This window comes from Haemaphysalis longicornis, unplaced genomic scaffold (assembly GCF_048455015.1).
Source record: "Haemaphysalis longicornis isolate Haplotype H1 unplaced genomic scaffold, Haemaphysalis longicornis Haplotype H1 scaffold_8, whole genome shotgun sequence".
Taxonomy (NCBI): domain Eukaryota; kingdom Metazoa; phylum Arthropoda; class Arachnida; order Ixodida; family Ixodidae; genus Haemaphysalis; species Haemaphysalis longicornis.
The window spans coordinates 46,509,258-46,523,084 of record NW_027526445.1 but is presented as its reverse complement, the minus strand read 5'-3'; the positions used below and the strand labels follow the sequence as shown (position 1 = coordinate 46,523,084).

At 50.0% G+C, this 13,827-nt stretch overlaps 2 protein-coding genes across 4 annotated transcripts in view; both read left to right on the top strand.

Moving 5' to 3' along the window:
* The window catches only part of LOC144150127 (papilin-like), a 247,241-nt gene that overhangs the window by 146,389 nt on the left and 87,025 nt on the right, over positions 1–13,827 (top strand). For all 3 annotated transcript variants that reach the window (XM_077681954.1, XM_077681955.1, XM_077681953.1), the window contains exons 3-5: positions 1,375–1,568; positions 4,482–4,542; positions 13,599–13,701. In XM_077681954.1, the coding sequence (XP_077538080.1) occupies positions 1,375–1,568; positions 4,482–4,542; positions 13,599–13,701 (358 nt within the window). The remainder of the gene's footprint in view (positions 1–1,374; positions 1,569–4,481; positions 4,543–13,598; positions 13,702–13,827) is intronic.
* On the top strand, positions 9,454–12,113 carry LOC144150026 (ATP-dependent DNA helicase DDX31-like). The gene has a single exon (XM_077681811.1). The coding sequence runs from the start codon at positions 9,668–9,670 to the stop codon at positions 11,759–11,761; it is 2,094 nt and encodes a 697-aa protein (XP_077537937.1). The 5' UTR covers positions 9,454–9,667; the 3' UTR covers positions 11,762–12,113.

Here is a 13,827-nt window from a genome sequence, read left to right as displayed (position 1 = left end):
ACGATCGCCGAGTGAAGTTTCTAGATTTCCCTTGTTCGCAAGAAATGTATAAAGCAGGAAATCGTGAAGCGTTAACTGCTCGCAGAAGCACACGTACCCGTCGTGCCTGCCCACACAGCCGACGGTGCGGCTCGAACCGACGCAGGTCGCGGCAGCATTAGCAACAACTTGTCGCCGCTTTTTAAAATCACACAAGTCGTGGAAAAGAAGTTCCAGATTGGTGAAAGTGGATGTTAGTGTGATGAAAAATTCTGATAGGTAGCTGTGGTTTTCAAAGCGATGCTCAAATATCTGCCGCGATTTACGCCGACCAGCCGCGGAGGTCGGTCCCGGCAGCGCCGGCCCGTTCACGCACGGTGCGGTTATAACGAACCCGATTATAACGAACCCGGATAGAGCGAATTATGCTATATAACGAACAAAACCAAGTCCCTTACGGAAATGCAAGCTATACATATTCCTTATGACGAAGTTCTCTTCGGGTGTATCGTACTCGACGCGCCTACAATTGCCACCGAAATGTATGGGCTCTCGGAGCGGAGATTGAGATGTTGAGACTCGCATGGAGCGATGTGACACCCGACACCTTCCGTAACTGTTTCCGATGCACGGGACTCACAACGGAGCCCATCCAGTCAGCCAATATTGCTTCGATATTGAATTACATAGACTTAAAGTGGTGATTACGATGTCTCCGCCAAAAAGAAAATGGAAATGAAAATTACCGCTCTTGTGTGAAGTAGGCAGTTAAAGCCGAACGTAGCTTTATTGCATGCAATAAATGGACTGTTTTGTGTAAGCTAAAGGCATACATTTTGTGTGTTCGTTTTTCTATGTGAGATTGGCTGCAGGGGTCCGGGTATTGCGAACTTGTAGCAAAAGAATTCGTTATAGACGGGTTCGGCTATATCGAACTATTGGATATATCGAACTAATTGCGCATATTAAAGTTTGCTATAACCGGGTTTGACGGTAGATCGTGTGTTTCTCTTTCGCTTTCCTAGGCATTTGAACCTGCTGCGTCATCTAGAAATTTTTCCCCTCATCGAACTCCGCTTTAAGCGCACCCCTCCAACTTTCGTATCTTTTTATTGCTTCAGGTAAACCCCAGAACGGCTTGCCTATAACGTGTGTTTCACTCTCATGGCGCAACGTGCTTAATCATAGCACCATAAAAGAACGCCAAAAATGTGCTCTCACAAAAATCCCCGTAAAAAAAAAAAGAAATAGCGAGAGAAAAATCAACGAGGATAGTCGGGAACAATAGGCTAACGTTGTCTACATCATTGTTCTGCGGTTGTACTGCATGCCCTCTATTGCAACGTGGGGATATGCTTCCTCTCTCTCTCTCCCCTCCTCTTCATCCGAGAGCAGCTCATTCGGCACGGCCGTCAGCGGCGGCAGCACCAGCACCAGCACCACCACTTCCAGCAGAACGTGACGCTGGGCCTGAACCCGGGCTCGTACCACGAGTCCGGGCCCTGGGGCCCCTGGACCGCCAGCAGCTCCTGCTCAAGGACCTGCGGAGGAGGTGTCGCCTACCAGACGCGCGTCTGCGAGGACTTCCGGTGAGCGCCCTTGCAGCATTCTGCCCGACACTGCCGTTGCAAGGGGTAGGGCTTAACCATGCATCATCGTCATTCGTCCATGTCCTAGAAGCAGCCATTTGCGCAACACAGCTTCCATACACTCCGGTTCTTAGCAAAGTCCGAAAGGTGAAAACGGTCTGTCACTTTATATCAAAAGCGAACACCGCTCGCCTCAAGTTCGGCGAATCCTGGTTCAAATCATATCACAGTAAACGTTTTTACACCCTTTTAGCCGAAAAGGGTGTAGCATAAGTGGAAAAAGGGTGTTGGGAGGCCTTTACACCCTTTTTTCTTGATTCTCATGTTGCTCCACGATGCCCGGTAGCGGTCTGGCCTCTACGAGATCTGCCGGGCTGTTTTGTTACCTCGCATGCCAACGCTTCAGAGCTGCTCATACGTCCTCGAAGAGGCTCGGGGGAGAGCGAACGTTTGTGTCACGTTTGGTTTGCACAACACAGCTTCGATGCACCTCGGGTCTTATGAAAGTTTGAAAGAAGAAAAGGGTCTGTAACTTTGGATCATGTGCCAAAAGCGAACACCGCTCGCTTAAAGTTTGGCGGATGGGGTTCACGGTGGCACTGGTTGTCCGCGGCAGAGCACTGGCCTCTACGAGATCTGCCAGGCTCATTGGCGGTTCCAGAGGGGGGGTCCGGATGTCCTGACCCCTCCCTTAATTTTTGAATTTAAACCTCCAAGAAGATGACCACTCAGGTCGCAGAAAAAGGTGAATTGACGACTTGTTGTATTCCTTGTGTTTTTGCTTTCCCGAAATTTCAGTGAATAAATAAGGCTCCTCCTCCTCCTGCTTATCATCATCATCATCACTGATAGGAGCTGACCCCCCTCTAAGAAAAAGCCTGGATCCGCCCCTGGCCAGGCTGTTACCTGGCATGCGAACGTTTCAGAGCTACTCATATGTCCTCGAAAATACTCGGCGGAGAAGGAACATTTGCGTCACGTTTAGACTTTAGTTCCTCAAGCTGCTGTCTTGGTAAGCTGAGGCTCTCCGATGTTTTAATGGCTGTCGAATGAAGTAACCCACAGATATCGGCCAAGTATACGAAGCAGTAATTCAATTCTCTAGTTTTTCGCGCGCTCGTCGATACACCGGCGTTGCAGCCGCATCCGCAAGGTGACGGGAGCCGGGGTGGGGAGGGCAGAGGCGCGGGAACTGGGGGCGCCTTGCGCAACCTCGCGCGCACTGGCTTATCACGACGGGGGACACACGCTGGGCTCGCGCGGCGACGTTTCAAGCGAGCCCCACCACACCACACTTCGCCCCTCCGCGCTGTTCTGGTTTCATTTGCTTGATGCGGTACAGCCTGTGTGAAGGGAACGTCGAGCCACTCATCTTTCACACCTCATGAAGGGGGGGGGGGGGGGGGGGGGTTGCACGCGAGAGAGGGGAAAGAAAAAGAGAACAAAAGTTGCGGGATATTTATGCGCTCCCATTGTGCGAATATCTATCACGGGGGCAGCGTCGAGCGTACCGACACTCTCCCTTTCACGGTACCAGCGTGTCACCGTCATTTTGTTGCTCTGTTTGAGCTCTCCCTTCCTTTTACTGCGGCATCCTCTACTTTCTCCGCTTTCTTCCAAGCTCACGTCGTGATTGTCGGCCTTCTTGTTTCGCTTAAAAAAAAAAAATACTCCGATTTTCATCGACATTTTCTTCTTTTTTTCCCCATCTGTGACCCCGCTGTGGTTGCATTTTTGTCTTATCGCAGATCGTCTCCCTTTTCCTCTCTCCCCTTGTCGGACGAAGCAGTTCGGAAACAGAAATTAGCATCCTTTTCGACCTCTGCCCTCCAAGCTCCTCCTTCCACTCCCCCACCTCGCCCTCTCTCTCTTTCTCAACGTCACAAGAGTAGTGGTAGAGAGGGGTCGGCTTGTGGCCTGCGCCCGTTCTGTTGATCTCCCCCTCAGCCTTCCTTGATTTTATCTCTTTGTCCCCGCACTTCTTCAGTCGCGTTGGGACACCCGCATCACTCGTCTCTAGCTGTCGCCGTAGAGCCCGTCGAACTGTCACTCTTCTCTCTTTTTATCTTCCCTTCCAGGCGCTGAGGTAAAACCGCGGATAATTAAAAAAAAAAAAAAAACGCAAGTCAACGCCAGTTCCGCTTTCTCTCTCTCGTCTTTTTTTCCCCCCTTCCGGCCTCTTTCCTGGTTCGTTACGCGTACACAGGCGATATTACGCACATCTAACCAAAGCAGTAAGTAAGCTCACAGCACATGCGACCAACAGAAGTAGGGCGTCCGCCGCTACCTCGGCCTCAGCGGTATTGTCAACGCATGCGCGTAAATAACCTCGAATGCGGGTGAATGCCAAGAACGGCGGGGGGGAGGGGGGATAGAGTGTGCGTGATACAGCTCATGCGGACTGCATTGCAAACAATAGGGCCCGCTTGTTGCCCGACTTGGGACGCCGTGTGTTTATTGTGACGTCCTGCGGTAGGCGTCGTAAAGAACGGTCACGCGTACATCGGCTGCAGCGGCCGCGTGGTGCTGATCCGCACATCTCGCCTCGTCGATACGTCTTCGCCTTTGTTGCCAGTGCAGGCGTAAAGAAGACGGCAGTTGGTCGACGATGGCGTGTGATTTGCGTGCTCCTGGCGTAGTGCGAACATGCAGTACATCATCGTTATAAATAAATCGCTTTATTCGAAGAGTATAGCGGTACCCGCCCCTGTTCACTAAGAGCAAATCATACCCGGTTTTAACGAAGTGTTCTTTATAACGGAACCGGTTGCCTGTGTCGAGGGTTTCGTTCTCTGGGTGACAGTAAGCATTTCGGTGCACCCTTTTTCTGCGCACTAGTGGTGAAGGCATCACACTTCCGCGCAAATTAGTTCCACTGAATTGCTTCCTTCTCGCTCTCTTCTTATCTGCCAGGGCTGACGGAACTCACGGCTGCGTCGGTCCGTCCAAGAGGTACTTCTCCTGTAATGTCGAGGTGAGTGTATTTATACGCAGAAGGTTTCTCTTGTGAATTTCGGGTGTTTCATATGAATAGCGCAGTGGTGATATATATTCAAGGATCAGTATTTGATAGTGTACTCACTGCTTCACGTGTGACGTCAAGTCACGTGAGTGGTAGCAGTGCATGGGATCAGTAGTTTGCATCACATGCCGCTTTTGTATGGCTGTAATTGAACTGCAAATGATTAACTTGTGGAGTAGCTAAAATTACGCTGCCCTCTTCCCGTGGAAAGAATTATCCCTGTACTGTATTGTACGCATGCTCATTCCGCAGTGCATCGTAGCTCGCCAGTATACCTTTATTTCACGCAACAAAGATGGCGCTCACGCAGTCTCTTCCCGACCGCTACGCTAGTGTTCACTCTAGCTGTATACGGCACAAAATCGAGGTTTGTACGCATGTCGGAAGCATAAAGCGCGGGGAGGCAGCGCGTGTTTAGGAATATGTAAGACGAGGGTGTGACCGAGGAGATATAGAGCCTCGAGTTGAGCGCCAAAGGGTTATTCTGCGCCTCGTCTGCAATTTAAAATAGGCGCGCGCGCGCGCGAGTTGGTGCTCGCGAGCCTTCTGCGGCGTCAGACGCGTGATTGGCAGACGACGACAACGCACACCTCGCAGTGGGGCGTCGTCTGCTACGCTTTTCTCGCCGAGTTCATTGCCACTCGAGGTGTCGGAATTTCGGGGTAGTTGACTCCACGCTGCAACCCGCGGAAGTTGCTGCCTTCATTTTCCCCTCCCTCACTGTACGTGTTTCTCGATTACACGTGTATACCGCGGAACACGTTTTTTTTTCTTGTTTGTGCCGATACGGGAAGCGTAGTTTTCGTTCGCCCTTTGGTGCTTGTTTGGTTGTCGAAATGGCGGAATGATGTAGTACGTGTTGTGTCGAAATTACTTGAGCATCCCAATACATAACTCGAGCGTAAGCGGAGAAATTGGGACTAGTTTTCTGGTATTGATGGGGGATGTGCAATTCGCTGTTACTGTTTTTTACGCTCGCAACGTTATCTAAATACATTTCCCAACAGTGACTAACGTGTCTCGTCATAACTGCTAAAAAAAAAAAAAAAAGAAGCGAGCGAGAAAGCTTCGTTTACTTACAGCGAGCTTCTCCTGGCGATATTACAGCGAGTGGAAATACAAATCTGCCTAATGAAAAAAAAAAAAAAACAAGCGTTGATTCAAGATCAAGTTTCCCGTTTTGCAGGGGACACCGATGAGAATAAAAAAGGAAATTCAACCAGTAAACTGTTAGTTATACCAACACAAAGAAATAAAAAAAAGAATAACATAACACAACTTCATTGGAGATGGTCGGCACGTACATCGGTGTTCGTGGGGATTGAAAAAAAAAAGAATAAAATGTTCCGTTTAGGAGCATTCAAATACATGGTCGCTAACGCAGAGCAGAACGTGGCGCAGTAGTGTATACGAGGTCCGGCTTGACGATGCGGTTTTTGTGTGTGGCCCACTCGCGGCTGATGCGGCGAACACCGGTGTCCAACTTTCAACCCTGGGCCAGAGATGCCGCGCCCCACATTTTCAACTTCAGCCCTTTCTTACTGGCAAATTACACCCGACGAGTCTCGAAACACCGGGATCGATCAAAGCAGCAATTGTTCAACATACGCACATCGTGTTTTTTTTCAACTACATGTGCAGGGTGGTGCGGCAATAATTGGTTAAAATGTTTTTTCCTGAGCGAGCGATCAGATCAGCAGCAGAACGATCAGCAGCAGAACGATCAGCAGCAGACGATCAGAAAATGCACCTATAGGAAGGAGCCAAACGAGCTAGCAGACGATCAGAAAACCCGCTTTCACATTTTCTGATCGTCTGCTGCACCAATGGGCTCCTTCCTACCGTGAATACAAAACGTGCGTTTCGCTCTGCATACCCGAGGTGACGCCGTCGTTCCATGATCAACTTGCGCTGGCTCGCACGTCCAAATCAGCCGACATTTTTCCATAGGCGAAAATAGTTTTTATTTGTTTTCAGAATAAGCAGGTAAATACCGTCGTTATTCCCAGTGTCAAACAAAATAGACTACAAAATGCGACCTTCGTGTGAAGTTTGAGCCCGAAGAAAGCGGCGGTTCTTTCAAAAAAAAAAAAAAATTAAATGTTCCAATTATCGTCGCACCAGTATACATACTTGAGTTCTCTCTAATCAGAAACCCGCTAGCGGGGTTCCTTGACGCTCTAGACAAGCGTAGAGTTTGTATATTAGGTGAACCTGAGTGATGATTTAATCAATAAGAACAAACAAAAAGAAAACAAAATGCATTCAAAGTAAGGAAGAGAATAATCAACATCAGTATCCGTCGCGCGCGCGCACAAACATTCCACTTGTTTTGCTTCTTGTAAGCGTTGCATTGCTCACTTGTGCAGCTCCTAATAAATCAGATCCCGTGTCATGCTATTCTAGCTTCCCGCCTAAAGTTATGTCGAAAATAACTGCTACCTTTAAACGTTGCGCACCAAATGGACGCGCGCGAATGTGTGATCGTCCTACTAAACGAGAATAAGAGGGAGCTATCCCGACGCTGTAGTTTCGCTATTATTTGGACAGTGCTGACGGCAACTGAATGTTAGTTTTGGGTTTAAATGCACCGAAGCTATACGAATTTCTTTCTGATGCTCTGTTTGTTCAGCTTTTCAACGCACGCTCGTCCTGTGTTTCCTTGGACCTGTATACGTACGGTCCCCTCCTCCCTTGAAAACGTCTTTGAGCGCCATGCTTGTGGTCCTGAATAAGTCTGACTAGCATTAATCGAGCTTACTAAGTTACATAGTGCCGAGTCCGGTCCTCTGTACAAGGTGACTCGTCGTGAAAACGCACAAAGCTTGAAATTATTTCCCCGCGGCTGGCGATCTCACTATTCAACATTATTCAACATTACCGAGAACTAATTAATATGTCTGCACCGCATTCACGGTATTCTGAAGTTTCTTCTTTGCTTTCGTGTTGGTAAACGTTACTACTTTCCTAAATACCGTAATTACCCGATTCTAACGCGCACCTTTTTTCCTCAAAAATAGGCCGAAAAATCGCATGCGCGTTAGAATCGGATACGAAACCGAAACTGCCGAAACAGCTTAAATTTCGTTCCACCCATCGCCATCGCCATCTCAAGATGGCGCCAAAGCTTTTAGCAACAATTTTTCGGATCTAGGCGCCTAGGCTTCTCTTTCGGCGTTCACACAAATCCTCAAATTATTCCACTTGCGTGCTTGATAACAGCAATGGCAGCAGCGGCAACGAAGGTGCGCCGCTTCCGCGGCTTACGAGCGGCTCCCATGCGTTCACAACGAGCGGTTGGCTGAAGCGTATGCCTCTGGAGAAGCTCGCGGGATGGGCTTGCGAGGCGTGGGCCACGATCCCATCGAACATGGTTGAACGTTCGTTCAGAAGTGTGGCATCGCGAACGCGCTTGACGGCACCAATGACGAGATGTTGCGGTCAGCGGAAGGCGACAAGGAGCTCTCGGAGAGCTACGAGGAGTGAGACGAGTGAGATTACTTCGGGGAATAAATCACCCGTTTCTCTCGCATTCGTTTTTCTTGCTCACAAAGTTCCGTGCGCGTTACAAATGGAGGTGCAAGTTTTTTTGTTTTTTTGCCTGGAAAATAGGGTGCGCGTTAGAATCGGGGGCGCGTTAGAATCTACTAATTACCGTGCCCTGAAGGTGCTACCAATAAACAATAACAGAAGATCGATGATGAAGGTATATCTGCATGAAGGTATATCTGCACGCGTAAGAAGATGAAGGTATATCTGCACGCGTAAAATTTGTGCTCCGAAAATTTCAACAACCTGCAGTCGAACCGGACCGGAGTCAGAGCGTCTTCTATGACATAAATGGGATAACAAAAAGTTGAAAAGCTGAGAGGCCATAAGAACGGTGGAACTATAGTGCAACGATGAGCGTGGACTGCGAAGGGTCACATGAGTTTTCCGTGCTACGAAATATTTGATTAAGAAACATCACTCCTGAACAAAATTTTGTCGAGTGTTGTGAGCAGAGCCTCATCCATAACTTCCCCTAAACGAAACTTACAATAAGCAGAAACACATTTTTTTTGCTGCTAACCTGAAAGGTTTCCTGAACTTGACGATTTAAACATTTCTTGCTCTTGCCCTTATGGTCTAAAATATTTCCAAACAGAAGTTTGCTGTGGAAAGATATGCGACTAAATTCTATGCTCTAAAACTGCGCAGAGCCTCTAGTTCCGGACAGTAGGGTCAAATTTTCCTTTGCTTTATGTTTTTGGGAGGACGCGGAGTAACCTTATGTTCAGGTGTCTATTGAGGCACATGTGCACTTTTTACACGTCCTATCAGCGTCGAAAAACCATTCCAAACGTTGTTTTTTTAAATTCCTCTAAAATTATACGCTTATGAACGGGCTCATCCCCTGGTCATTTTTATGGGTTTACGAGCAGAGATTTGTACGCTGACCTTCCCATCCAAATGGCAATGACGCAACGAAACCTAAGGGTTGGTTCAAACGAAATAGGCGATTTAGAAATAGCCCGAGCGAACGAGCGCATTCTTGAGGTCGGGGTCAGGTGTTTGCAGACACCTGAGACACGCGTTCGTACGTGATAAGCGAACGAACTGAGGACCTGCTTAGAAGCAGCCTTGGAGAATGGGCCTTCCACCTGTTTTCGACCGCTCGCGTTCGCAAAGTCATTCCCCGGAGAATTGCAAAGCTAGGCGTCTTTCTCAAATTCAAAAGCCGCGCTGAACGAACTTACGCGCAGCTTGCGCCATCTGTCGAGCAAATGTAAAGAAGGAAAATTTTTTTTAGTCAGTCGGTGGCGCCATCTGCAAAACGCAGCGCGCTACGCGTTGAAGAGCATTTGCGCCAAGCCTGCGTACCGTTATGGGCTCTCGCGCGTTTTGCGGTTCTCAGCGTGCGTTTGTTGGCAGCTCGCTCGAAACGTGGGTGCTTGCCTGTGACATGCATTTGCCGTGCGCTGCGTTTCCAATGCTAAACGAGTCCTGTGAACCAACATGAATCTTGGAAAGCGCTACGATTGCTTTCAGATCTTGTAACCGTTGCGAAGCCACCGGACCCCTGCCTCACGTGGCCATGGACGACTCCGACATCGTGCTCAACCTGAACACCGACTTCCAGCCGAGACGGAAACCGTTCGCGACCCCCGCTGCTGCTGCTGCCGCAACTTTTCACGGAGGTGCTCCGAAGAAACCGCCGTCCGTTCCAGTGATTAGAAAGCCCATCGCGCTGCGAACGACCCCGAAAACAGCTGGAGCTCTACGAACTGCACTGAACAAACGGAATCGCGATAGGCAAACGGATGCCCCAAGCGACGGCGATGCGGAGATTCGCAGAAACGAACAGCCGACGCGAAAGAAGGCGAAAAACTTCGTGCAGGCGTCTTCGCTGTTTGACGGCCGCGCCTCGCTCGCCGAACCCGAGCCGGTGCAGCAGACGACAGTCGTCGACGCCAAGAACGAACCGGTCTTCTCTTCGTCGCAATTCGCCGACATCTCCGTGCACCCGCACCTTGTTTCCTGCCTCCGAGATCGCTTCCAGATCACGACGGCCACGGAAGTCCAGAAGCTAGCCATACCGTCTCTCCTAATGCACCGCGACACCTTGATCAAGTCGCACACGGGCTCTGGTAAGACTTTGGCCTACGCACTTCCCATACTGCACCGCCTGCAGGAGATCAGGCCGAAGCTGACAAGAACAGACGGCGTGCGTGCCGTGGTCATCGTGCCGACCAGAGAGTTGGCGCTGCAGACCTACGAGTGGTTCGAGAAGCTGAGCAAGGCTTGCACGTGGGTCGTTCCGGGCGTCCTGATGGGAGGGGAGAAAAAAAAGTCGGAGAAGGCGCGGCTTCGCAAGGGGCTCGCGATCGTCGTCGGAACTCCCGGAAGACTGACGGACCACTTGGAGCACACCAAGTCCTTCTCCCTGAGCAAGACTGCCTGGATGGTGATCGACGAAGCGGACAGGATGCTGGAGCTCGGCTTTGAAGAGTCGATCGCCAAGATCGTCACGCTGTGGAAAGAACAGAGGGAAGCGAAAGGCACGTGTGTGCTTCTGTCTGCAACGTTGACGAAAGGCGTCGAGAGGCTGGCGGGCCTGGCTCTAGAAGATCCAAACACAGTGGACGTCGCCGTTGAGGATGGTGCTGAGGAGCTCGAAGAGCTTGTCTTGCCACCCGGCTTGAGTCAGTATTACCTCCAGGTCCCCGTCAAGCTGTCGCAGATGGCTCTGTGCTGTCTACTGCTGGAAACCTGCGTCGTCGCCGAACGCGGCAAGGTCATCGTCTTTCTGGCAACTCAGGACACGGTGGACTTCCAGCACGCACTCTTCTCCTCCGTCCTGGGAATCATGCTCGAGGACACGGAGAAGCGAATCGACTTTGTCAAACTCCACGGGGAGATGACTCAGCACGACCGGGCGGAAGTCTTCAATCGATTCCGAGAAGCGACGTCCGGCGTCCTGTTCACGACCGACGTGGCTTCGCGTGGATTGGATGTTCCGCAGGTCGACCTCATCGTCCAGTGTTGTGTTCCGCTTCGACCCGAAGAGTACGTCCATCGCGCCGGGAGAACTGCCCGCATCGGCGCCAAGGGAAAAGTCGTTCTCTTGCTCTTCCCGTCCGAAGTCGGCTTCCTCGACGTTCTCGCACAGAGGAACATTCAGCTGGACAAGTTGGAGCTGAAAAGTGTACTTTTCAAGGTCTTCACCATCAAGTCTCAGATACTGGAGGCAAGGACGGACCCGGGTCAAAAGCTCAAGACGATGGAGGACTTTGTGACTGCGCTGCAGCTCATCTTCGAGAGTGAGGTCTACAAGGAGACGGCTCTGCAGGCGATGGCCAAGAAGGGCTTCCTGAGTCACATCCGGTCGTACGCGTCGTACCCACGTGCCCTGAGACACGTGGTGTCGTTCAAGGCACTGCACCTGGGACACCTTGCCAAGGCATACTGCTTGCGGGAAACTCCAAGCACGCTTGGAGCACAATGGGCTTCACAGCCACCACAGCACACTCCAGGTCGTCGTCCCGAGAGGCGAGGCGCTCGCTTCGGACCCGTAGACAAGCTGGGAAAACGCGCGAAGCCACCCGTGAAGAGGATGAAGATATCGGAATATGACAGCGGACTTGTGGCGTCGAAGAAGAAGAGGAAGAAAGCCGTTCAGGATGATTGAGAGTGCTCGCAGATATCGTGTTGTTGGTCCAAAAGCGTTGCCCCTCTCAACGTTCTTGATAAAAGACGCGTTGTTGGTGCACTTGGTCATTCAGTGAACCGTGGCTGACACTTGTGTTGCACATTTACAAATGGGTGGGTTCCCTTCGTGTGAAGACTTCTATGCCTACAATTCAAACTCAACTGGACATGCAGCTTCCCCAGTGTCGATTGTTTTGCTGCGCAGTTGTAATCTCTGAGGGGACTTTTAAGTTCATTGTCAAGCACTTTCATTTGTGCCGTGCTCTGAGCATGTTGTGCAGGACCTTCAACATCAAATAAATGCTCAAAAGCATAGTACATGGTGCTTTGAATCAACGTGGTTTTTCACTTTCGCTTCTGCTTATTCGCCACTTGGAACAGGCAAACAGATGTGCTGCTGTTCATGCATAGCCATCTGAACTAACAGCTTTGTCAGTCAGCGGCATGTTCTGTAATCTCTTGTGTGATGAATTCGTCAAAGCTTGAGCATCTTCCCATCCAAGTATGTTCAGAATTGCCCAGTATATAATGCAATTCACAGCCATTGTACAAAGTGTGCCTGTGTATGGGTCATAATGCTAGGGTTTAAGGGAGGGAGGGGGAACACTCCAGAACATTTCCCCGCCTTGACAGTCGTTAACATTACTTTACAACTTAAACAGTCTACTGCACTGAAAACTGTTCTCTTGTTATTTGCACTGATACTCGGGTGGCGGCTTTCTGCTACCATGCCTTAGGAGTTTGTGCAGAGCTCGCATATTGGCCCCTTTGAAAGGCATTTTTGTATTGTATTTTCATAAATGCTCTCAACTTCTGCGCATAGTTGCGTCAAAAAATTAAAACGAGCGCAAAGGACGAGGACACAAACAGAGTAGACGGGACGAGCCCGACTACTGTGTTTCTGTGTCCTCGTCCTTTGCGCTCGTTATAATTTTTTGAAGCCATGAACTAACACGCCCAACAAAGCATGTTATTAAGCATAGTTGCGTACAGCTTGCGTGTGGAGCTGGCAGATAAAGGCTGATTGTGACAACAGCTTGGAAAGAACTGTAGCAGCATCGGGGAAATTTTTGTTTCTTCCTTTGCTTTTTCCCACCTGAAGCCATAGTGGCTGTCATTGATTTCCCACAAGGCTACCTTCGCCAATCGGCTGTGTGCGTCTGTTTACTGCCACACCAGTGGTGATCGTAAAACAACCCACGCGGCGAGCTAAACTACAAACAGTGGTATAGCCTCCAGTAATGGTACCATATTTGACCACATTGTGCCTGAATGGTCGCCCATTCATGGCAGGTGCATTTGAACGGCCACAAGCTGCAAAACTATGCCTCTGCACCGAGATCTGAAGCAAATGCTTGAAGTCGTACGAACCTTATACTAGGTCAATCTGCACAAACTATCTCATGCCCTGCTTGCCATAGTGCACAACCCGCCGCGGTGGCTCAGTGGCTAAGGCGTTGCGCTGCTGAGCATGAGGTTGCGGGTTCGATTCCCGGCCGTGACGGCCGCTTTTCTGATGGAGGCGAAAAGCAAAAACGCCCGTGTGTACGAGATTTCGGCGCACGTTAAAGATCCCCAGGTGGTCAAAATTAATCTGGAGCCCTCCACTACGGCGGGCCTCATCGCCTGCATTGCGTCGGCGCGTTAAACCCTTCATTCAATCAAATCAATCAATCAGCCATAGTGCACAACAGTGTTTAGGCATAAGGCCCTGTGTGTTAGTACTGCACTGTCTGGCGAATTCCTCTTCATTGTTGTATTATTTATGAGTGGTGTTTCAAAGAAGGCTGCATCTTTGCTGATGTCTTTGAAACCAGGAGTGCCCAGACTACACGAAGGACTTCAGGGAAGAGCAGTGCGCCAGGTTCAACAGCATTGCCTTCGAGGGGCGCTACTACAGCTGGGTGCCATACTACAAAGGTGACACCTTTGATGTTCCCTTCTCCCTTGTGGTGCACTGTGTTTCGTGGGCTTTAAACAATCATCCAGAGGCTGTGTGGCTCACTAGACTAGGGATGTATGCGCAGTCTTTGTCAAAATTTTCTA

Coding starts and splice junctions, on each gene's coding strand:
- LOC144150026 (XM_077681811.1), top strand. CDS start 9,668: ATGGACGACTCCGACATCGTGCTCAACCTGAACACCGACTTCCAGCCG.